Consider the following 23436-nt stretch of genomic DNA (forward strand, 5'->3'; position numbering starts at 1 on the left):
GAGCCTCTCCCGGGCAGCGTCTCCTGCTCGGCTGCATCGGGCGGGAGCCGGGGCGGTGCAGACCCCCCTGTGCGGGGCCGCGGCCTCAGTGTCCTCTCCGGGAGCTGCCAGGCACTCGTCTGACCCTTCCCTTCCCCACCTCCGCACAACAGTCCCCAGGATAATCCTCCCTTTTTCCTCCCCACTTACACCAGTCGTTGCCCCCAGGACACAACAGTTGCTTTATTGAGGCCACGGTGCCTGGAGGCAGCAGAGACACCGTAAGAGATGCAATTAGCCTGGCACACTTCCCTTCAGAAAACCAACGGGGCCCTTTTACTGCATTTACTTTGCATCATTCTTTCCTGTTGAAACTCAGTCCAAAGCCCGATGGATGGCAAGGACCGGGCAGGCCAGAGGCTGCCCAGGCCCCTGCTTGTACAGGCAGAGTGAAAAGGGTTTTGTTTCCACTCTTCACCTTCCCCCAGCAGTGGCTGAAGAGCCTTGCTCTTGCCTGGCCCTTGAGCTCTTCACGGCAAGGCAGTCCAGTGTGGGCCGCTGTCCCCTCCCTGCTCACAGCCAGCAAGCAGTGAGAACACGTGTGCAGCCTGCCCCTGGCAGAGGCAGCATGCCAGCTGCCCTTTGTGCTGGCCTTGGGGCAGCACTAGGAGCAAAACCAACCAACCTCAGGGTGAAAGAGCTGGAAGCAGCTGGTGAAAGAGGGAAGAATCAAGGTCTGAGATTTGTCAGGCAAAAGGTTCAAAGTCATCCCTCGGTGTACTGAGGCAGAACAACATATATTGCTGCCAGTGGCTGATCTCTGTGTCTCTAGGATCCATGTGATGGCTGGGCGGGTTCCCCTGGGTGCAGACCGGGCTGCAGTGGCAGGTGAGATGGAAACCACCTTCATTGAGAATCTCAGATATGCTGCTGACCTCCTGGCCAAGGTGAGTGGGGAATGTGTCCTGCTCTGTGGGTGCAGCTCTCAGGGTACCCAGGAACACCCCAGCAGCCTGGCATAGGGAAGTTGTGCTCCATAGGGTGACATTACTGTGTTACAGGAGAACATGATTGGACTGGTGGAGCCTATTAACAACCGCATCACTGACCCTCGCTACTACCTGAACACCCCGCACCAAGGTAAGGCAGACAGCTAGAGACTCCTTCAGAGGAAGAGAAGGATCCCCAAAGTCTGAAAGGCAGGAGGTTGCCTTACCAGCCCAGAGATACTGAGGGAGCTCAGCTGATGAAGGGGAGTCAGGGCTTTGTGAAGTTTCCACCCTGGGGGCAATGGTCTCTCATTTCTTGCACCCTTAGCTGCTGCCATCCTGGAGAAGGTGGGACGGCCCAACCTGAAGCTGCAGCTGGTGAGTCAGCACTGAAGATCTCCATGGTCCACCCTCCACCAGGGAATTTTTGCACAGGCCCAGAGAGGAGTTCTAGGGGCTTGCTATCCTCTCCTGAGGACATGGAGAGAGAGAGAGATGGGGCCTGTAGCACAGCTCACTGGTGAACAGCTGCATCCTCCATCTTCCTCTCTCCCTCCCAGGACCTCTTTCACTGCCAGATCATGGATGGCAATTTGTCACGCAACCTGGACACATACTTCCCACTCATTGGTAATGCCCTGCACCCAGATCAGCTCCTCTATGGCCATGGGGCAGGAGTGGCTTTGAGATGGAGCTCTCCTGCCCCAGGCTCTGCTGTGACTGGCTGGGGGTGTGGGGCTGCTCTTGGGTCACCTTGTCTCATGCCCAAAGAAGGCTCCAGGCAGGGCTGCCTTGGGCACGGCCTCTCCCATTCCCTCTCCAGGTCATATCCAGATCGCACAGGTGCCAGGGCGGCATGAGCCTGACAGCCCTGGGGAGTTGAACTTCCCCTACATTTTCGAGCTCCTGGAGTCCCTTGGCTACACTGGCTATGTGGGGTGCGAGTATGCTCCCAAAGGTGAGTGGGCCTGCAGGTCTGAGCCCCAGGTCAGGGCCAAGCACGGACCAGCTGGCTGGGTACTGTGCAAAGACAGGCAGGTCCTGGGGAGTGGCAGGTAGTGGGTGTCAGAGTCCCTACCTGGGAATGAGATCTCTGTCCTGAACAGAAGCTGCTCCAGCTTCTCCAGCTGCAGCAGGAAACCTTGTCTGTCACTGCAGGAGACACCCTGGAAGGTCTGGGCTGGCTGCGCTCCTACTGGGAGAGCCGAGGGCTGCAACATGGTGGGACCAGCAAGGCAGCTGAGTAAAACTAGAAAGCCATGGGAATAAAAGACAAAGCAATGGCTTAACAGAGGAACACGTGTCTTTTCTAGGACTGAGGTGGGATGATTCCTAGAGTGGCTTTAGGAGCATCTTTGTCATATTTCCCTTCCCCAGGCCGTACTGGGTCAGCCCAAGCAGTTGGACCCCCATCTACACCAGCGCCATCTGTAGCATGTCATATTTAGGGATGGCTCAGGCACCGCTGTAGGTGACTTCAGGTACACAGAGAACCTTCACTTCCAGGCTGCAGGGGTGTCCAGGGAGAGGTTTCCAGTCTCCCCCACTAAGGGGAGCATTCAATCCTTGGGAAGGGTGTGAGCTTTCTCAGTCCAGCTCCAACTGGCGCCTGGAGTTGTGAGAATAATGCTCTGGGCTTCTAGGCACTGCAGTTCTCAAGGCTGTTGCCAGTGCCGAGCACTGACTGCAGCAGGGGAGGAAGTGAAGCAAGCAGCACTCTCCCAGGCTGCCTGAACCCAGGTAACAGGCTGGGGGCTGACTGCCCTGCTGTTCCTGCTCTGGAGCAAGTAAGAAACTCCGGTGCAAACCCAGCCAGGGCTGCTCTGCATCCCCTATGGGAGGCGTTCCACATCCTAGCCTAGAGCAACTGAGCAGGGATCTGGTTCAGTTTATTTCACAGATACACCAATGGCTTAAATGTACACCTCCATAAAACCTTTGTATGGTCCAGTTCACCTTTCCTGTCCCATCCAGTGCTCTCCCGAGGAAGACAAAGGGCCAGAAGCAGTCAGCCTCACTGCCTGGAGCCCTGAAGTCCAGGAGTCTTTCCTCACAAAGCCCAGAGTGCTGTGTGTGCTCCTCCATGCCTCCCCAGAAGGCAGAACTCACCTGCAGATGCCAAAGCCATGTCCCTGAGAGTCGCTCTGCTTCAGCCAAGCCACAGCGGCCAAGCTCCTGCCCTTGTGGTTTGCTTCAAGGTCGTTCAGTATCAAACCCACCAAAAACAGCACGTGAGGGCCACACCAGCCCGCCAGGCTCCTCAGTTTAGTAGCCACGTGTGCCACTGGCAGCACTGCCTGCAGTGCCCAAGCACAGGTCCCCTCACAGACCTGCTCTTCCCCATCGCCACCCGTGGCACAGCCGTGCTGAGGTCTGGCACATGTGTTGCACCAAGGAAATGGGTGCCAGTGCTAGAGCAGGCCCGTCCAGAGGTTGAAGCAGGCAGTGTTGATAACTGACTCCAGGTGGTGATATGTTGACACAAGCTGTGGCAGAGGACTCTCACTGTTCTGGGGCTGCACTGGGAACGGCTCCCGGAAAACCACGGTGAGGCTCTGCTGAGAGGGAGGAGAGGGTCAGGGGACAGGATTCAAACAAGCACTCTGCAGTCCCTAGTCCAGGTGTGTGAGCACTTTTTTTTGGGCAGTTTTAGGCAAATACTGGGAGAAGTCCCAAAATGCCAATGGCACTAGTGCCTTCTCCTGTGACAGAGCATGTTTGAGCCTCCTCTCAATTTTTTTGGTGGAAATTAGGTGCAAGCACTTGCCCACTCAGTCCCTGCTCTCATGCATCTGCAGTTATACCAACCCCAGCAGCAGCCTCAGGAGAGGAGGGGAACCCACTGACTCCACATAATAAGGGGCTTTCAGGGAAATTGGAGGGAAATTTCTTCTTCTAAGGCAAAGAGTAGGAGTAGGAGTGCAACTAACGGGGAAGGGGAGGAGATTAAACGTAATAACTGCAATCCTAAAAATAAGTGCTGCCTGCTCCATTCTGATTAGTGACTGCACTGACAAGGCAGGGCAATGGCAGAGGGAAGCAAGGAACAAGGTTCAGAAGGAGAGGCTGCAGGACCTGAACAGAAGAAGCCTGTGAGTGACTCAGTGCACTCAGATCAGCATCACGGAGGCAAGACACAGGGACTGGATGTTCTCCAGAGCTGAAATGCAGCACATCTAGTAGCCAGGGTCCCTAACAAACTGGTAAAGCCATGAGAAGAGCTGGGTAACTACAGAACAGAAAATGCACCACCATCATTTAAGAGGGAAAAGAAAGCGATTTGTGAACCCAGCTCCAACAGTGTGCAAGGCTTCAGAGCAGGCTGGGAGAGAAAGAACCGTGAGGGAAATGCAGCTCAGTGTTACCAAAGTGATGTGCTAACGCTAAATTTCTCTTTGATAAGGTAATATTTCTAGACAAAGGAATCATGGTACATCTTATCTAAGCTTCAGGAAGGATTTGATGTGGTGCCACATGGGAAATTTAGGTAAGCTGAAAAGATAGGAATTAACTGAAATTATAAGGTGAGGATGGCAGTGCTGAAAGGGGAAATAGCAGGCTGGAGAGAGGTTACAAATGGAGTTCCTCCAGGACAGGCTTTGGGACTCACGTTGCCTCGTACTTTAATGAGTCTGGTACAAAGATGAGGAATGTGCTGATAAAATTTGGGGCACTAATACAAAAGAGGATTGGGATAATGCAAGGAAAAAAAAAAAAGCCTGAGAGAGTTTTGAGAGGCCACAGGAATGGGATCAAGCACAAAATACAGTGTGAGGAACACAAAGGATTTCTGTTACAAGATGGGAGTCACTAGGAGAGGGGATGGAGGGTCTGGGTGTATCATATCAATGATCACAAGGTGACACTATGGCCATTAGGTGGCAGGAGGCACTGAGCAGCCTTCCAGCAGGCACCACCTCTTCTGTCTCCCCTACCTGCTTTTGAGATGGAGCATGATTTATTTACAAAGGGATCAGTTATGCTGCATTCTCTGCAAAAGCCTCACTGTGGACAGAAGCCTCCTGTAGATGCCCTGCTCTCACACGGAGCTGCCTTTCCTGTGACCCATCCTGCACCCTGCCTGGGAGCACAGCTGAAAAAAAAGTATTTTTGCCCTTAAGTCCAGTGAAGGCAAAGGTCCTTGCAGGTTTACTGGGACCCTCACAGTGCGGGTCCCCTTCCCTTCTGCCCAGGTAGGAACAGCCCACAACACTGGTGACCCCTCCCAGCCAGACCCAGTATGATCTGGTTTGGACTGAAAACAGAAGGACTCTTCAGCCTGAATAGAGACAGCTGAGAGAATGATCCAAAAGCAATCCTGTGAAGGAAAAGAGGATCAAGTGCTCCCTGTGTTCTAATACAAGAACAAAAGGGCATCACATGGAAAGAACAGTAGGAGCTTCAAAAACAAGCCAAAGAGTTCACCTAGATTACAACTGCCTCGTGGAGCTGCAAGCCAGGGGAAATCATGGATGCAAGAAATTAACCAAAGGAAAGCTGTGGAGGGCTATTAAATAAATGAAAAGGACTCTTCTAGCTCAGGATGGGCCTGAGCTACAGATTTTCAGATGTTGGGAAAGTATTTAAGGGAGGTGTTACAAGGTTCTTGACCTGCTCTTGTTCTCATGCACACCTGCTCTTGGCCACTGCTGGATCAATCTAGACAGATTCTTGGCCTGAGCCAACATAGCTGGTCTTCTGTTCTCATGTACTTACCGTCTTTCCTGAATGAGAATCGAGAAACACAAGGACGAAGCAGTCCGTGAACTTCTGGTTGAGCACGACCTGTCAGGAGAGTCAGAGCACACGTTAGAGAGGAGACAGAGACCCCAGGACAAGGACACAGGGAGAGAGGCTGCAGGTGGGTGACGGGCTGGGTCCTACCAGATACTGGGTGCCGGTTTCAGCGTTGTGGAAGTGCCGACAGCTCTGGGGAAAGCGGCTCAACAGCACTTTGATGAGGCTCTGGTACCAGGAGACTGTCATGGTGAGGAAGCATTCCTGCAGGCATGGAAAAGGGCTGATTTCAGCCTCCCTCAAGCCATGGCAGCAGCAGACATAATGCTACAGCAGCCTTCACACCCTGAATCAGATGCATCCCTCAAAACCCAACTGAGCCATGCTGACTGACAGCTATTCACTCTCCATGGACAGGTCCATGCAGTCTCCCCCTCCCAGCTAGGAGCTATGTTCCTGCCTCTACCTTCCCATCAAGCAGGAAGAGACATATCCTGCAGGTCCTTCACCTGTCACCCCACTCTGTCCCAAGTGGAACAGCAGCTGCTGTGCACTGTGACTCCATCCCTGCTGCTCACCAGCTGGGGGTCGACATCCGCAATGGATTTCCCATGCACGGCATCGAGCAGCTCCTCCAGCTCCACCAGCGAGAGCTTGCCCAGCTTCAGCTTGTCGGACGCCAGAGGCTCCAGAAGGAAGAGGCGCTTCCAGAGATTGTCCCTGCGGCAGTGACACTTGGCCAGCTGCACCATGCTGCTGAGCTGCTTCTGGGCTGAGGCCACCTCAGAGGCCAGCAAGGGGAAGAGCGGCGAGGTGTAGAAGAGCCCTGGCCCCAGTTTGACTTGTGTGCCCCCCGTGTAGAACTCGCTGCTGTCCTCCACGTCCTGCCACAGCTCCCGCTCTGCTGGTGGCTGCTGCCCCAGGCTTGTCTCCGGCTCCGCTGCCTCCCAGGCTGCCCGGCCCACCACAGGCTCCAGCACTTCCCGCTGCAAGCGCGGCAGCTTCTTGAAGCGTCGCATGTCGGCCGTGAGCCGGGGAAAGAGCTCCCGCTGGCTGGTCATGATGACGTAGAAACGCAAACTGAGGGCAAGGAGACACTTGTGACCTGGGGAAGGGCTGCTCCCCTCTCAGCTGCGCTGCAAAGGAACCACAGGCCTCTCTGTCCCTGACAGAAAGGGTGCTTCTCTGCCCAGACAAAGACAGACACCACGCCGCCCAGGTCCCCACAGCGATCCTCCCCCAACACCAACAACCCTGTCTGTGTTGTCCCAGACAGAACCAGTCCCTCCCAGAGCCCTCCTCCCCAGCCAGGAAGCTTTGGTGTCCTGGGCCCCCAGTGCTCACCGGAGCATGCGTCTCTCTGCCTCACTCTGCTCCTCAAATGGTGCTGCACTGTGACACACCAGGAGGGACACATCAAAGTCATCATGATGACGCAGACCTTCAGAGTCCTTGTAGGAGCCCGAGCTGGGAGCAAAAGCACATCAGGATGAAGGGAACCTCACTTTGTTACCCCAGAGCTCTTGGTCACAACAGAACTACTGGGCATGGGGAATTCCACATAGCAGGACTCCTCAGAAGTGCTATGGGAAATACTAAATGCACCCTGGGGCAGTGTCCCCAGGACTGGCAGGTTGCCACCAATCTCCAGCAGCTCCAGGAACCTGCAGCAGACTCACTCACCTGTTCCAAATAGAGACCAGTGCATACTCGTTCTGCTCTGTGCCTGGTGTTCCCTTCTTGCTGTCGCTGCCCGTGGCCGGTCGGGCCATGCGCAGGGGTTTCATGTGGTAGGTGTTGGCGTGGTCAGCAATGTAGTTGTACAGCTGGTGTGCAGTGATCATGTTGGTGGGCAGGGCCAACGTGCCTGGGCCAGTGGAGAAACACACTGTTGTCACAGGACACGCTCCGTGCCTCTTACCTGGGCAGAGCAGTGTCCTACAAACTACCCCATGGGACAGAACAACCCACCTCCCACAACAAGGCAGCAAGGACTTCCCCTGGAGCTTGACCCCTCATGCCACCCCTACCCTGTCATCTCCCTGAATACTCCAAGGGTCAGGTTTATTTGGAAACCTTTTGCCAAGTTATGGGCTGGCAGTCAATCCCAGGTCAATCACAAGTTGAACTACATACCTTGGAAAACGTGGTTACGGCCAAATTTGGGGATATCGGGGTGGTGGGCAATGAAATCCTCCAGGAAGCTGGTGAGATGGTAGCCTTGGCGGAGGGTCATGTGGGAGCCCAGCAGATACTGGTGGACTATACGCAAGTGGAAGTCGTAGCTGAAGGAATGCACGTGCATGAGGTCCCGCACCTTGTCACACTCCTCTGTGAAGAGCATTGAGAGCTGTGGAGGAACAGGGAGTCAAGGTAGGAATGTTACCAGGCACTTCACATCCTCCTGCGAAGCCCTGCTGACCACAAGGCATTGCAGAGCCAGTGCAGCTGCCCCAGCTCAGAGCAGGACGCAGCCCAGAAGCCGAGTGCACAGTGCAAATAGCAGACCTGCAGGACTGGCCTCACAGGATCCAGCTTGGTGGCTCCTTGCACACCTGACCCCACTCCTGGTCTCCAGTAGCAGCACAGACTAATCAGCACTGCCTCCCTTTTGGCTTGAGGTTCATCCCCGCCCTGAGCTGAAAGCCACACGGCTGTGGAGGAAGACACAGCTTCCTTTCAGCTGAGCACTGCTCTGCACTGCCTGATCCCCAAGGGTACAGGACACACCAGGGCTGAAGCCCCAGCAAGTTCTGGAGCTACAGGCAAAGACCAGCTCCCTGAATGTCCCCTGAGAGCAGGAGGCAGCACAGGGGCCTCTGTGGAGTGGCTGGACCCAGAGATGGGCAAGAGTAGCTAATGCCCTGTGCTCAGTAACTAACAGGCACCCAGGCTTGCTGCAGGGAAGCCAGATACAGCAGTGGCTGTTGTGTCACAGCTGTGCCCAGAGAGGATCCCTCCAGCACATGGCCATCTCCAGCTGCACAGAGTGCTGGTTCTTCACCGGGCCAGCACCAGCCTTCACACACTCACCCCTGGCCATGCTCCCAGCACAACTGCAGCTACTGTGCCAGGGCACAGCACTGGTGAAGGCCTCAGCCTTGCCCTCATGCCGGGAACCCACAGGTTTTTGGCTCTCTGACACCTCTAGGCAGTTGACTCACATCACAATCCCTTGGTTTAAGAGGAGGGCAAGCAGGGAAAAACAGTAGGTAGAAGGCACAGGGAGGAGAACAGGCTGCCCTCACTCTCTGCATCACCTGCACTGCTGCTACATCAGCCAGAGGGCAAACAGCACAGCCAGGATGAGCCCGGAGAGGAGCCTACAGCCCTGCCCCAGGACAGATGGGTCAAAGAGCAAGAAACACAAGGTGCTGCCCCCATGCCAGCACCTGGAGCCCACCCCATCCTCCTCCTAAGCTGTGCTGCCCACTGTGGTATGTACTGCTACAGAAGGCTCTGGCACAGGAGGCAGGAGGCAGCTCGTGCAGCCAGATGCTGGGGCAGGAAGGGTGGAAGCACAGCCAGTGGGACGGCCAGCACTGCACTGGCAGGCCCTGCCATGCTCAGCATGGCAGTGGGAGGAGAGGACATACTGTGGACAGAGCTGAGTCCCATGCAGCTCTTGCTGCGAGCTCTGGCTGTAAGAGAGAGATGCACAGCAGTGGGAAGAGAGACAAGGCACTGCCCAGCCCTGTTCATGCATCCAGCCTGTCCTGCACAGGCCCAGGGTGGGATAAGGGGAGAGAAGGGGCAGAGGAACTCGACTGCCCCACCTGGGGGAACTGTGGGCTGGTCCCAGCACATGGGAAGACTGGCTAGGCCCCTGCAGCAAGTCCCACCCCTCCTGCCCATTGCTCCTAGGACCATCCCACAGCAAAACCAGGCAAAATCTTTCCCAAAATCGGCCAGAGAGAGCCTGGATGTTCCCTGCAATACCAGATGCAGCCTGGTAACACTGCCCTGTGCATGTGAGAGCTTTCCAGGAAATGCTCAGCAAACCCTCAGACAAGCTCCTGGCAGGCTTAAGCTTAGAAGAGACATTCTTGGCATAGATAAGATGCAGCCTTGCTACAGAGCCACCTTGGAAAGGACACTATGGTCATGCATGCCTGCTGTCTCAGACAGGCTGGGGCTGGCCAGCCTCAGGCAGCCACCCAGTGCCCCAGGGACAGGCAGCACTCCAGATCTGCTCAAGCAGCAAGCCATGGAGAGCATGAGGCTCTGTCCAGTTCTCCTTTTCCATAAAGAGGGAGCAGAACTCTCCAGAACCTTCTACACCTCAAATGCCCACTCTGTTCCAGAGATCACTGCCTCCCCCAAAGTATTTCCTGGCTCTGAGGAGCACCAGCTGTGCTGGCAGAGCCATTACCTGAGAGTTCACAGACTGGCCCATGGGGATCCGTGAGCACTCCAGCGCGTACTGCTTCACACAGAAATAACAGCCCTGCAGGAGAGAGCACGTGAGCACAGAACAGACCTTGGGATTCTCCAGGGAAGGAGCACGGTCCCCACACTTCACCCTCTGGGCTGGGTCCCAGACAGTTTTGCCCCATGTTCTGTCTCCCCTCCTGCCTGAACCAAGCCAGACCAGCCAAGGTGTGGCTGAGCACAGAGCACCCTAACTAGTGCTGAGCCCTTCATTAACCCTCCTCCAGGCAACTTTTACTGCTCTGAGCCCTGCAGAATCATCCTCAGCTGATCCACAGTCCTGCAGGACCACGGAAGAAGCAGGACAAGAAACGAAGAATCGTGTGTCCCTGCTGCACTCCTTGTCACTCCCTTTGTCACCTCTGAAGACTGTCCCTGAACCCCCAGAGATCATACTTTGTTTCTTGTTCTTTCTTACCTGGAAGGCTAACTCCATGAGCACAATCCCACCTGGAAGAGCTCTCTGTAGATGGTAGGTGGCAACAGCAGGGCTTGTGCTCTGTGAAGAGAAGGACAAAACTGAAGAGGCTCTCTGGCATACCAGGGTGTGAGGCTGCCACAAGGCTCTGTGGCAGAGGTGGAAATAGAGGAGCCTCACCAACTGAGCAATCTCACTGGAGAGAGGAGAGCAAACATGTCAGAGCTGACAGTGAAAAGAACCCTAACAAACCTAATAAAACATCCTTTGAGAGAGCACACCAAGCATATTGCCCCCATCACCTCCTGCTTGCTCAGGACAGGGTGTCTCTATAGTCTCTACAGTTTGAGGACACTTACCCAAGGAATGATACTGTCCACAGAACCTCACTCCCTGCTGAGGTCTCCCCAGACCATTCCATCTACCTGACACAGCAGCTATCACAGACATCCAGTCTAGACTCACAGAGTTTAGCTGCCAGCAAGTTCATTCAGTCTTAAGTTGCTCCAGCAGACTGCTCTCTTCTCATTTTAACTGCAAGGTGTTATCCACAGTCCTGCACCAACATCAGCCAAAGGCAGGTGCCAATAAAATATCAAAAAAGATGAGTAAATGCTATGTGCTCCCATCATCCTGGGTGATCAAATGAGGCACAAGTGGTTTCTGCCTTCCTAGAGACTCCAGTGGATTCCTCTTCCAGGTACTTGCCTATTCTGTCTTGTAAGCTCATGTTCACCGAACTCATGTAAGCTCTTGGTGCTCACAAAACCTTTTGATGATGACCATTATCTGCTGCTCAAAGAAACACTCCTTTTAGTTTTGAAATTGGCTCCAAACACTTTTATTTGATTGGTGTGTAGGTGTTGTATTGATTAAGACAGCAAAGTCAATCCCTTTCCAGGTTAGCTGAGAATTGGTAGAGCTCTGACCTGTTCCTCCCAAATTGCCACTTCTTTAGACATGAGTCACAGTAGAGCCATTCCAGGCTTTTCTTCTCTAACCTCTTCCACTTCAGTGTTCATCTCACTTTAACTAAAGATCCTTCTGTCTCAGAGTTGCCCTTAACCATAGATGCTGAGGATTCTCTGACAGGTAAACCTTCAGAATCGCACCCAAAGGCAGCTGTCCTGACCCCAGGTAACCCTGTTCCTCTTTCAAACCCACTCGAGGGGTGGGAGGTTTGCCCTAGTTCCACCAAGACTCAGGAAGGCTCTCTCAGACCTCAGAAAGACACACAGGAGGGCAAGGAGGTCTCCTCTGACCCAATATCCTACAGGTGATGCTGGCCTAGACAGACTTTTTTTTGGCTTTAGTGCTTTCTCTGCCCTCTCACGTCCTTTCTGCACGAAACTGATTCAGAAGTCAACCAGGAGAACCGCTCCACTCCACAGCCTGACTTCCATCCTAGTTCCAACCCTTGTAACAAACATAGACTCACCTTTGGGCTCCCCTCAGTTTTTGGCTTTGTGTAGGAAAAGGACCCTCTCCCCTCCACACCCATTGCTGCCAGAGCTCGGATCCGGCTCGTGCTACTGGAAATGAGAGCAGAGACAGCCTTGAGCAGGGAGCCAAGATCTCCTGTTGTGTCACACCAGGGCACAGCTCAGTGTTGGCTCTTCTCCAACAGCAGAGTTCCCAGCATGTCACTGACCTGCGAGTGGTAGGTGAGGGCGGCCGCACCTGGACCAGAATGAAGCCCATGCTCTGCAGGTACTGGATGTATTGCTGCAAGAAGGCATTGCACATCTCCTGCAGCCAAGGCTCCTCCTTCACCTTGCAGGGCAGCGACTCCGCCGAGTCACAGCTGTGGCTCCGGTCTCTCCCCGAAGCTGTGGAGTCATTGGAGCGGTGGCGCTTCTGGAAGGGAAAATAAGTTCCTAAGGAGACCTGCTGTGACTGGCCCCAAAAAATGACACCAGGTGCCCTGGTTGAGCAGAGGGCAGATCTGTCTCTGCCAGAGAGCACTAACAGCTGTTTCCCCAAACACTGCCACCGCACGTGCCAAAATGCAAGATCCAAGATTTACCCAGCCGTGGACTGACATAATAGCACTGCAAGAGCCTGCAGGAAAAGATGACCTGGCAGAAGGGGAAAATTCACATCTGTCACCAGCTTTCACAAAGTGTTAGTGGCTCACAGCTGCTTCATGCAAAGCTCAACAGAGCTTCAGCTCCTATTGCCATGGTATGAGTCCAATCCCCTTATGAATCCTGCTGACTTCTCAAGATTTACTAGGAGTTCAGTAGCACCAAAAAGGAATAGTGTTTCCTTGTAAACATATTGAATTCTCCTCTGGATGTCTTTAATACTCCTCTTCATTGTGCTGTGAGAGACTGTTTCTTTTCTTCATCTCTCTACTTCAAGCCTTTGTTACGTGTTTCTATCTGCCTTTCTGCCTATCTGTTCCACCTACCACAAGAGCTGTCCCTTTATCTGGCATCTCTCCAGGTACTCTCTGACCTTCTCCAAGTCTCTCCAGTTCAGTGCCTTTGCCACAAGATGCTTGGTCTCACACTGTCCAGATGAAGACATTACTACACAAGTATTTTAGAAACTTATTAGAATATTACCCATTATACTAACACCCTTTTCTGATGTACTCTAACCAGTGTGTCTGCTGTATCCAACTGTTCACAAATTGAAGAAACCCACTTCGAAGTCAGAAGATACAATATAGCTTCAATACAGAGATGTCTGCTCTGTACAGGCTCTGCAGTGAGTGTACAATACAGGAGGGTTCAAATTTCTCGCCACAGTGTGCTCTGTTTTACTGGGAACCAGGTCCCAGCTCCCACAATAGCTTTCATTTCACAGGCTACTCAGGTACCTCTTGAGTTCCTTGCAGTCTTTGTCTGTTCTGACCCATTTGAACAGCCCTACTGCACTGCAAAACTGGGCATCTCATATGTACCAATAAATGATCTGGAGGCACAGAACCCAATACACCACCTTGAAACCCCTGCTGCCAGGCTCTTCAAATTCAATAACCAATTTTCATTTTGCTCTGTTCCAAAAACAAAGCAAAGTTTTCATTCTGCGATGATACTTTCCCTTTCACTCATGAGTGCTCAATTTCTGTAGCAACCTCTGCTTAAAGACCCTGTCAGAATCCTTTTGACATTTTGATAAATTACAACAGCATGTTCTTCCCTTCTGACACACACATAGTCTGTGAACAGCTGGTGTGGGATCTGCACCAGTTTGAGTCTGTCAGGTTGCAACCTGCTCAGGATTCAGGTGGTTGGCTTTCAACTGTTCCAGCTATTTTCTGGGTCCAGGAAAGGTTTACCAGGCATGGCTGCTGAATGCATGAGAGAAGTTTTGCTTCCCCAACAGATCAGTACCAGACAGTGCTGCCCGATGGCTTCACTAGACTCAGCCCTGAACTCCCTGGGTAGAAAAGAAAATCAGGGTTCCCCGGGGATGGTGTGGCTGCAGGAGAAAGGCTTTGAGGATCCAAGGATCTTCTCAGCCTCCATCTTATAGAGCACAAATTCATCCTGTAATGCAGGAGTGAGGTCAGAGCAGCCCTGTCTTGGGAAAAGGTTGCAAAGCCATCCCTTGTCCCAGTGCACAATGCCCAAGCCCACTGGTGCTTGCTGACACTCACCTTCCCCTCCACCTTGCCCAGCTGGTCTGTCTGGATTTGCTGCCGGAAGGCTGGGTCAAAGAGCAAAGGGGTGGCACAGTAGTGAACCAGGCGTGAGGACTGCTTCAGGGTCTCCAGGTCTGCCAGCTGCACAGTACAACAGGAGCACAGTTACAGCACACACCCCTCATCAAGGCTGGGAACAAGCTGTCCATGACACTGCACTGCTGCCCAAATGGAGATCCAATGGGGGAACTCCCTGCTTTACAGCCTTTCCACTGCTGGGCAGTGAGGTACCATGCCCAAGTGTGGTGTGTCAGGGCCCAGCAACCCCAAAAGTTCAAGGAGAGAGAGCACTGCTCCACTGCTAACCATCATCCCCAACATAACACCCTGCTCAGGGTTCCAGTGCTCCCCTTTGCCATAGGGAAGCTGGTGCTCCCAGTGTGCTGTAAGAAGGCCCAGCTACCCCCTGCTCAGGCTGCACTCACACTGATAGGCATGTTGGACTGTGCCGACCTCTGCTGCCAGGTGACAAAGAGATTCTCAATCTTCATCTGTTTCTCCAGTTCTGGAGGAAAGAAAGCAGTCACAAGAGCATCAAGCCACAGCCACAAGTACTGCCACTCTCCTTCACTCCCACCCTAAACGAGCCATAACCCATTCCCACAGAGAACTGTTCCCTGTCAAAACTTCTGCTCCTTCTGAGCCCCTTTTCCAGAAGCGAGATGATGAGGTAGGCTTTACCTTTCCTCTCCATGCTCTTGATTTCCAGGAACTGGGCCCCATGCTGAGCCACTGGATCAAAAGGTCCCACATCAGGCCCGTGGGGTATGCGCTTGATGGTGGTAACGTCCCGCAGAGCTTCGTCAAAGGGCACCACATCAGGATGGAAATGCAGAGATGGCAGGCTGCGGGCAGAGCTGCTCAGCCGGCCTTGCTCCTTGCTAGGTGGAGGACACGGGCTCCGGATCAGTGCATCCACCTCCAAAGTGGAGTTCAGGAAAGGATTTGGCTCCTAAGCAAGCAGACACAGCCATGAAAGCCTCCTTACTGCCAGCCTTAGAGCAAGAAACCACAAGAACAGAGTAAACCCAATTTTGGCTATCTGCAGACATCTCTGTTAGCCTTCTCCACTACCAGTCCCAAGAAGAGCAGGCCTAGCATGGTGCACTGGGAAGCCCATTCCCCAGCCTCCTTCACCCTAAATAATTCAGTCACAAGTAAGTGCTGCCAGCAGCAGGACCTGGCTTCCCTTTCCACCTCTGTCGCCAAGAGTAGACAGCAACAGCCTGGCTGGACATGGTCACAGTGAGATATATGAGTGCCTGGGGATGCCCTGCTAACGAGCACACAAAAGCACACAGGTGCCTGCAACCTCCCTCAGCCCAACAAACTGCCAAGGCCTCTCCTGAAGAAGAAAGGACTATCCTGCCTGGTGTGGTGCCCTACCTGCTTGCTGTCCTCATGCCATGGTGTGTCCATGAAGCAGTGGTGGTGGAAGAGTCCCAGCTTCTGGCTGAGCAGACAGTGCACGATGTGGGACCGGGCATTCTGCCACTGCAGCAGGCGAGTCAGGGAGCAGTTCAGGTTGGCCCCCAGGTCTGGGGACCAGTTATAGGTGTAGAGCGTCATCTGGAGAGAAAGGAGGGGAAGGAAGGCTAAAGGACATGCACAGAGAGGGCCTGCATGGTGGCACAGGCTGCGCCAGGTATTCTGGGTGGTACTTGCTGCAGTTGCAGCCAGCTTTAGATGACAATGCTGGGGCAGGGAGAGTGGTAACAGCTCAATTACAGCCCCCTGTTAACAGCCACAGCAGTGGTGGAGGTACTTGCACTGGCAGCACCAGTGTCCAGCCTGATGTGAGCAGGGAAAGGGCAGGTACAACCCACAGCACAGCAGCTGAAGTCAGAGACAGTGAGGGCTGCTGTCCCTGGCACTTCCCAGAGTGTTGCAGGAAACCCGCAGCTCCGCTTGTGGCACAGAGACATCCTGCACAGCTCCTTTGGAGGACTATTGCCTAGGGAAGGCTGGCTGCCTGCAGAGGCACTCTTCCTTCCCTGGGCCAGTTGGGAACAGCCTTTCAGGAGCAACATCACAAAGGCACCATTGCTACCTTTTTGTCAATGATCTCCATGAAGAGGAACCTTTGCCGGGGCACCAGGTCTCGACCAACAAGGCTGGGATCAGAGCCCCTCTCTGCTGAGCTGAATTCCATGGCCTCAAAGCGTTGGAGCCCTTTGTGAGCTGCAAGAAGCCACAGTTATGACCCTCAGTACCAGTTCATCTGGCCCTTACATTCCACGTGCCATTCAAGTGGCATGACAGGATCTTTTGCCACAGTAATTCTCAATTCATCTTGAAATAAGCTGTTACAAGCAAATTTAAGAATAAAGTCTCAGGAGGCAAAACCAGACAATCCACTGCCCACCTCTGGGCACAAAGAGTCTGTTCCAGCAAAGAGGGGAACCCTGTTCATACATGTCCCACCCCAAGAGCCCCCAGCACGCAGTCCTGGGGACCGTGGCCAGGCACTCACCCTGTTCTGTGCTGCAACGCCACTGCTGGAAGTTGCGTCCCAGCAGGATGAAGTGTCTGATGGTGCCAGGGCGAGGGGTGGCACTCTGGCCAGGCTTATAGGGCAGAAAGGCAGTGCCTCGATGGTAGCTATAAACAAGAACCCCAAAGGTGGTTGACATGTAGAGTGATGGCAGTAGAAGCACAGCTGATCAACATCTGCTAGTGCCAAACAGCCGCCGGTGCATCGCGTAACTCACCAGATCTGCTCAAACACCTTGACAGTGGTGTCGCTCGCCAGGGCAGTGACCAGGTTCACCACTTCCACTAGGATGGAGGACAGGAGGAAACGGGAAACCATCTCCAGTGAGCACTGCTGCACCGATGGGCACCCTGCATGGAAGAAGTACTGTAGGACTGGGTGTCAAGCTGCCCCAGAGCCACATCCTGCCCACATGAGCAACGGAGAAGGCTAAGGTCCTGAGGCAGGGAAAGCTGGAGAACAGGAACCTTACATGGAGAAGAAGAAGGCTGAAATAACCGCTGTTTTCAGGCTCTGGCCCAAAAGTAGGCCCTTGACCAAACTCTCTGTATGCTCTGAGTACAGTGCTTTATTCCCACACTTATTCCTTGTTCCCTAGCTTACTCCTCATCAGAGGAAGAAGAGGGTTCTACCAGCAGGAGTGTGAGAGGATGTACAAACACCGAAGTGAAAGGTAATCAGAAAGCAGCAACCAGGGCAGCCACACAAACCCAAATCCCTCCATATGAAGGGTATCCCTCCTCCTCTTTCTCCCTCCCTGTAAGAGTAAAGGTCTGCCATGGAACCTCACAGTTCCAGAGTATGTTGCAGAGGCTCATCTGGGAGCTAAATCACTACCACAGCTGGCTGTTGGAGTTCAAAAGCTGCTGCAGCCAAGTCCAGGAGGCCCTGGACAGGGAGCATGGCAGACACAGCCACAGGCTTTAGCAGGTTTGTTTAGATGCACTGACACATGCCAGGACTCCTGTCACAGCTTTCTAACGCTGACACTGGCCTTGAGACCCATGGGACTCTGGTGAGGCTTGGGGACAGACAGGGTGTGTAACCAGGTAGGTATCAGCAAGGGATGAAGATGGATGGTGCCATATGAGGACTTATCCTGAGAGCTCTGGGCAGAAAGGCCCATTCCCGGCCCACCTAGAGGAGCTGGGGCCTGAGACACGTACCCAGGTGGTTCATGAATGCCATCCACTGCTGGCAGGTTTGACTGAAGAGCGGGTGCATGGTACCTACATCCCCTTCTTCCAGCTGGCAGGTTCGGCGCCTGGGAAGAGGGAAGGTAAGCACAGTTATACCAGATCAGTCAACAGCAGTGAAGGCACAAAGTGCAACAGCCCCCTCCCAGCTCCAAAACAGAGCCCCAGGAGCCTCCTTTTTGGATTGATACAATCCTTGAGCTGGGTCACTCCTGGTCAGTAGGCATATGGGTATCAGGGTTTGCACAGGACCCCACAGTGCAGAGAAGGGATCTCTGGCAGTGAGAACCAGTTGTGCTCCCAGAAGTACTCCAGCAAAAAGGGCTGAAGCTTTGTGTGTGGAAAGCAGCTCTCCTAAAGTGTCTGTGTGAGGGAGAAGCTACAGGGAAAAGGAGTATGGTCCATAGGGTTGAGACACATAGAGCCAGCAGGATGTCTGGCTGTGGAGTGATGTACAGAAGATGGGGGAACAACATCCTGGCTGCCCAGCCTGCAGGCTGTGCTTGCCTCTGTGCCTGTTCCAGTTCAGCTGTGGCTGTGGCCCGATCCTGGCTCAGGTGCTGCTTGACATTCTCAGTCTTGTGCCGCCGCCTCGTACGAGCCTCTTCTGGCCTCTCCAGCACAATGTCATCAGTAGTCTTGGGGCTGCCCAGCTCCGAGGACTCTGCCTTGCTCTAGGGGCGAAAGGGGTAAGTCAGTCCTGTGCACATACACAGCCTAGCCAGTGCCCTGACCTCAAGGTCCCCACTGCCCACCTGGCTTCCCACCCCCAGCCAGATCACTCATCTCCATTCCTCCTGGCCTGACACACCTTGAAGACTTACAGGCCCTGCTCCTCACTGGTCCCTCAACAACATTACCAGCATGTCCCAGAAGCTGCGGCGTCCCAGCTTGCTCGTGGGTGTCACTGGCTCTCCAGAGCTGGGTGAAGGTGTAGAAGTGAAGTGCAAGGGTGGAGGACAGCTCCTGCCAGCCCCACCACTGGTCAGGGCCAGGCCCTTGGTCTCTGACATGGTCCTCCTTAGGCCTCCTGTGGAGACAAAGCAAATCAGACTCCACAGAGCCTCCCACTACAAAGCTGCTGGTGTCCCCGTGTACCCCACTGTGTCTGGCCAGAGCCTGGCTGGAGAGAAGGGAGAGAGCCCTCAGTAACATCCAGCAAAGTGGATTCAGTCTTGGGGAGCAGATTATACCTCTTGCAACACTAATGTTTGTGATGGTTCTTCCCCAAGACATCACACAGCACAGTTTGCAGAGGGGAGAGCAGCTTCCTTCCTCCCGGCCTGCCCACCTGATTCCCCCCAGCACAGACAAGCTTCTGTAGGCCAGGCAGGAGGAGCAAGGCTGGCTGGAGGCTCAAGAGGGCCATCCTGGCTGGGCTCTCACCTGCAGAACTCAGGTCCTCCAGGTCTGCAGGACTCAGGGGGCAGGCGGCTTCCACGCAGAGCGGGGCTGGCAGCACAAGGAACTCCATGACGGCGTCGCAGAGCGCGTGACGCAGGGCCCCGCGCAGCTTCTCCGACAGCTGCAGCAGGCTGATGTTGCCCTTCTCCCAGATATCCAGGCGCACCAGCACGCAGGGTTCTGTGGGGAAAGGGTAAGTCCTGCGTGGCTCTGCAACCCTGCCTTCACCAGCCCTCCTAGGTGCCCCAGGGGATGTGGAGGTAGCAGGTGATGGGCGGCCTGTTTCACTGCCTACCTGAAGGCAGGGTGTCAGCCCCTGGCTGGTGTCTGCTGACTGCAGTGAGGCTCTCAAAGTCCGTGTCCTGCAGCAGGCCCACGATGGGTGAGAAGGAAAGCAGCTTCAGAGGGTCAGGCCTCTCCCCGTGGGGCAGCAAAGTGGGGCTGCCATGCTCATCCACAAATGTCAGTGCGATGCACGCGATTCCTGCAGGGCAAGGCCCAAGATAGCCTCCATCAGCCCAGCACCAAGTACACCTCTACAATGCCTGCCTACAGCCTTGCCACCCCACAGCTGGGATCGTCATGTCCCCTTAAGTTTCACAGTGTCACATGGCAGGCAGGGCCCACAGGAGGGGAAGCAGCCAGGGAAGCAGAGGGTAGCTGTGCCTGTGGGGAGCCAGGGTAAGAAGCACAGCATTTGGCACAGGGTGTCCCCATCATTCCGAGAATCTCACTCCTGTAGAATCACAGCAGATTTTGCCTTGTCCTGCAGGAGATTCCTGGGTTGTCCAGTCCCATATGCAAGAGGAAAGTATCTCCATTTGCACCAGGAGGACCTTTATGCAGATTGATCCAGGATGGGGCTCACCATCCCTGTCCTCTTAAGGGGCAGAGTACAGAGCCCAGATACTCTTCAGCAGCCCTTTCCAGGTTGTGAAGAACCTCGAGTCCCTGCAGACATGACACCTTGTCGCAGAAAACATTCACAGGCCCCTCCTCACTGTACACCTGAACAAGATCAGGTGCTTCCCCATGCACTCCAACAGCAGGACTGGGGACAAGGCAGGCTGATGTCTGGTATTAGCCTGGAGTCACTGCAGAGAAAAATTCAGACCCTGCCTGGCACCTCTCTATGCTGAGCCCTACACACACACACCAGGACAGTTCAGAGATGCAGACCAGCATTGTGGTTCCTGCTTCACAGCCCACATGTCGTGAGCCCTGGGCCACACAGGAGAAAGAGCACAAACAAGATCTGACTGCCCATGGCCCAGCTCAATGGCAAGGGCACCAGGGAAGCAGCAGCATGGAAGCAGCTGTGAGGTCCAAACCTCACACTGTAACCCTGGGTGATCCTACTCCCTTTCAAAGCCCCTTAACTGACTAAGCCAGCACTCAGGTGCCACAGCAGCTGAAACACTATGATTTGTCTTCCTCAGGGAAGAGATGCCTCTTTGGACCTGTGGGAAAAATGATGCAGTACTTTGGAGGTCACTGCTTGCAAGCTAACAGGGCAGCACACAGACCCCCAGCAGCTGGGAATGGCAGAGCTGCCACCTCAGGGCAGCAGGTTCTGTTTGCTCATTTATCCAGCCAGCAAGAAATAGGAGGCTCAGCTAAATGGACACACACACACAAACACACAGAGGAGTCAGAGCTGAAGCCACAACACAAGGAAAACAAGAACAGCAGGGACCAGAAGGGCCAGGGAGCTGCATGGGAAAGGGACCCAGAATAAAACTTGGAGCCACAGGTGCTACCTTGGAAGTGGGAGAGTGGAAAAAGGTGCTGCACAAGGTCCGACATGGTACCTACACAACAGAAGAACATTCAAACAGTGCACGAAGGGCACAAGACACACAATGGCCAGGTGACAGACACATGGCCTGGGCAAAAAATGACATGACAGCCTGCTGCAGGATGGGTCCTATCCAATCCCTCTTCCAGCATTCCAGAGAAAAGAGCAAGAACATCGCCACACAGACCATGTTCAGTTACACGCTGCCTGCTTTCCCTCTGCAGCAAGGCTCCTGCAACGAATGTCCCTGCTCCCTGTCCCCTCCAGCCCCATGGATTCTCTGTGCTCCACATGGAGGTGTCATTGTGTCTTGCCCCACAGCTACTGCAACCTAGAGCTGCTTCCTGCAGCAGCAGGTCAAGTTTAGCAAGTTGCTCTGCGGGAGACCTTAGTTTGTTCCACCACACACACAGAGGTTTGCAGTCCCTCAGGCACGCACCTCACCCACCTTCCAGCCATCAGAGGAACACACAACCACAGCACTGGCCCTCCTCAGTCACTCATAACTCTCTAGCATGGGAAGCAGCTCCCCAGGGCACAGCCCCACACCCTGTTTCAGAAGAGTTGAGCACGATACCTTTTCCACCAGTGCCTTGGCCACCTGGCTTGTTGTACAGATAGAGATCCTGGTCAGGGATGCTCCCGTTGTGGTTGAAGTAATGCTAAGGAGAACAAGGAGGAATACTGACAGAGATTAGGGAACTTGCCTTAACTGGAAGCAGAGGCCCATGTACGTGCACAGCTCATCCCCAGACCTGCAGCAAGCAAATCCAGACCTACTCGAAACACTTGCCAACACAGCCTTTGCCACTGTTGGGGTGAAGGAAACCCCTTACAGCTCTCTGCAGAGTTATGTGGCACTATACATCTGGCCTCATCCTCTATCTTTGCTATGGCCATGCTGAGGAGTAGGTAATTGCTCCCAAATTTTTATGATTCCTGATGTTTCAGTCCTTAGATCTGAGGGAACCATGCAAGGAGCCAAGTCCAGCTTTAAAAGGCGATGATCTCCCATGCTCCTGGGAGATGACTGTGGGCATGAGCTTTGTGGTTGCTGCTTTTTGCACAGGAAGTGATCGCTTGTATGAAAGCAAGGCCTGTCCAGGCTAATCAGGATGTGCTCAGTCCTGTAAAACTCCCCCAGGCTTCAAGATTTAGTGCCAGGTTCTCCCTAACCCTACATGGCAGAGCTGGGAACACGGTGTCTAGGCTGCCAAAACAAATGCCTCTGGCAAAAGGTAGAGGCTGGGCAGACTGCTGTCCCAACTCCCAGCCCTCCTCACCTTGAAGTGGTGCTCCACGTTGCTGTCTGTGTACTTGGGGGTGTGCAGGAAGATGAGCAGGTTCTGGCGCAGGTAATAGGCCACGGCGTGCAGCCAGGGCAGGGCCGAAGGCGGCAGCGTGAACTGCAGGACCTCTGTGGGTGGTGTCCCAGGGGGCTGGATAAACTGCACACAGAAGGTTTTAAAACTCAGCTGGGACTAGCAGGATGCCCTGGGGCTCTAATACTGACACAAATTATGCCAACTGGCTCTGCAAAGGGCGAGTGTGGTGGGCAGAACCCATACACAGTGCCCTGAGACAGAACATCCTGAGTTGGAAGGGACCCACAAGGATCATCGAAGTCCAGCTCCTGGCCCTGCACAGGACAGCACCAAGATGTGGGTAGACATTCCAGAGGTACTCACAGGGAAGCCCTACCATGCTGCAAACCCAGCAAAGGGGATCTCCCACCTACACTGGTACCCACACAGTATATATCTCAGTGAACACCAGCCTGACCAAGCACTGCAGCAGGGAACAGGATGCAGCAAATTGTCCTGGTCTTCCTTAGGGCAGGAGAGGCTGAGACAGGTCAAAATGTAGGAGAGTGTTCTGGTCTCTGGGATGACCAGAGCAGATAAGCAGTGAGGTACCTCCACATCTGCTGGGGTCAGCTTGCAGTTCCGCACCAGCATCACAGTGATGATATCCAGGGTGGCCTCATCCAGGCGCCTGCGCAGCACCTTCACCAGCTCGTCTGTGATCTCGGGCCCTGACAAGTAAGCAGAGGTACAAGCAGCTTTTTCACCTCATCCAGTAAGAATGGCCAGAGCCATCCCTCCCTCCCTATTCAGGATGTACCACCCTCATACTCACTTCCCACAGGGAACATGACTTTCCCCACCATCAATTTCTTCAGATATCTTTTTCTATTGGTTCATGATCATAAAAGACTGCTGGTGTAGTAGGCAAAGACAAATGCACTCCTGCATAGGGAAAGTTGGCATAAGCCACCTAGTCTGCAGGAGGTTTCATTGTGGGCTGTGGATCTTTTCCTTACATTTTCACCCAC

The 23436-nt window shown here is 54.0% G+C and overlaps 2 protein-coding genes across 9 annotated transcripts in view; one reads left to right on the top strand and one right to left on the bottom strand.

Annotated features, from left to right (window-relative positions):
- The first annotated feature begins 781 nt into the window (after positions 1 to 781).
- Positions 782 to 2257, top strand: HYI (hydroxypyruvate isomerase (putative)). Its single transcript, XM_029959691.1, has 6 exons — positions 782 to 926; positions 1041 to 1119; positions 1297 to 1346; positions 1529 to 1598; positions 1792 to 1926; positions 2127 to 2257. The coding sequence occupies exons 1-6, from the start codon at positions 822 to 824 to the stop codon at positions 2213 to 2215; spliced, it is 528 nt and encodes a 175-aa protein (XP_029815551.1). The 5' UTR covers positions 782 to 821; the 3' UTR covers positions 2216 to 2257.
- Positions 2258 to 2840: 583 nt separating this feature from the next.
- SZT2 (SZT2 subunit of KICSTOR complex) overlaps positions 2841 to 23436 on the bottom strand; it is a 53911-nt gene continuing 33315 nt past the window's right edge. For 4 of the 8 annotated variants that reach the window (XM_029959649.1, XM_029959647.1, XM_029959646.1 and 1 more), the window contains exons 47-72: positions 23018 to 23136; positions 22385 to 22549; positions 21679 to 21763; positions 19599 to 19787; positions 19286 to 19483; positions 18760 to 18929; positions 18407 to 18573; positions 17870 to 17967; positions 16921 to 17053; positions 16683 to 16810; positions 16260 to 16390; positions 15596 to 15778; positions 14891 to 15161; positions 14635 to 14714; positions 14165 to 14290; positions 12206 to 12411; positions 11993 to 12086; positions 10555 to 10635; positions 10078 to 10152; positions 7842 to 8055; positions 7389 to 7572; positions 7050 to 7172; positions 6284 to 6785; positions 5853 to 5969; positions 5685 to 5753; positions 2841 to 3523 (exon numbers count right to left, since the gene is read on the bottom strand). In XM_029959649.1, coding sequence (XP_029815509.1) covers positions 3380 to 3523; positions 5685 to 5753; positions 5853 to 5969; positions 6284 to 6785; positions 7050 to 7172; positions 7389 to 7572; positions 7842 to 8055; positions 10078 to 10152; positions 10555 to 10635; positions 11993 to 12086; positions 12206 to 12411; positions 14165 to 14290; positions 14635 to 14714; positions 14891 to 15161; positions 15596 to 15778; positions 16260 to 16390; positions 16683 to 16810; positions 16921 to 17053; positions 17870 to 17967; positions 18407 to 18573; positions 18760 to 18929; positions 19286 to 19483; positions 19599 to 19787; positions 21679 to 21763; positions 22385 to 22549; positions 23018 to 23136 — 4052 coding nt within the window. In that variant the 3' untranslated portion in view covers positions 2841 to 3379. Of the gene's footprint in view, positions 3524 to 5684; positions 5754 to 5852; positions 5970 to 6283; positions 6786 to 7049; positions 7173 to 7388; positions 7573 to 7841; positions 8056 to 10077; positions 10153 to 10554; positions 10636 to 11992; positions 12087 to 12205; positions 12412 to 14164; positions 14291 to 14634; positions 14715 to 14890; positions 15205 to 15595; positions 15779 to 16259; positions 16391 to 16682; positions 16811 to 16920; positions 17054 to 17869; positions 17968 to 18406; positions 18574 to 18759; positions 18930 to 19285; positions 19484 to 19598; positions 19788 to 21678; positions 21764 to 22384; positions 22550 to 23017; positions 23137 to 23436 lie in introns of those variants that run through there. The other 4 variants (XM_029959651.1, XM_029959652.1, XM_029959648.1 and 1 more) reach the window with 2 other exon arrangements.

Source organism: Manacus vitellinus, unplaced genomic scaffold (assembly GCF_001715985.3).
Source record: "Manacus vitellinus isolate BGI_N305 unplaced genomic scaffold, ASM171598v3 scaffold_21_pilon, whole genome shotgun sequence".
NCBI lineage: Eukaryota > Metazoa > Chordata > Aves > Passeriformes > Pipridae > Manacus > Manacus vitellinus.

Bases quoted from the DNA above. Each gene is read 5' to 3' on its own strand.
- HYI (XM_029959691.1), top strand. From the start codon at position 822: ATGGCTGGGCGGGTTCCCCTGGGTGCAGACCGGGCTGCAGTGGCAGGT. The intron at 927-1,040 runs GTGAGTGGGGAA...ACTGTGTTACAG, and splicing joins CTGCTGACCTCCTGGCCAAG to GAGAACATGATTGGACTGGT. The intron at 1,927-2,126 runs GTGAGTGGGCCT...CTGTCACTGCAG, and splicing joins GTGCGAGTATGCTCCCAAAG to GAGACACCCTGGAAGGTCTG.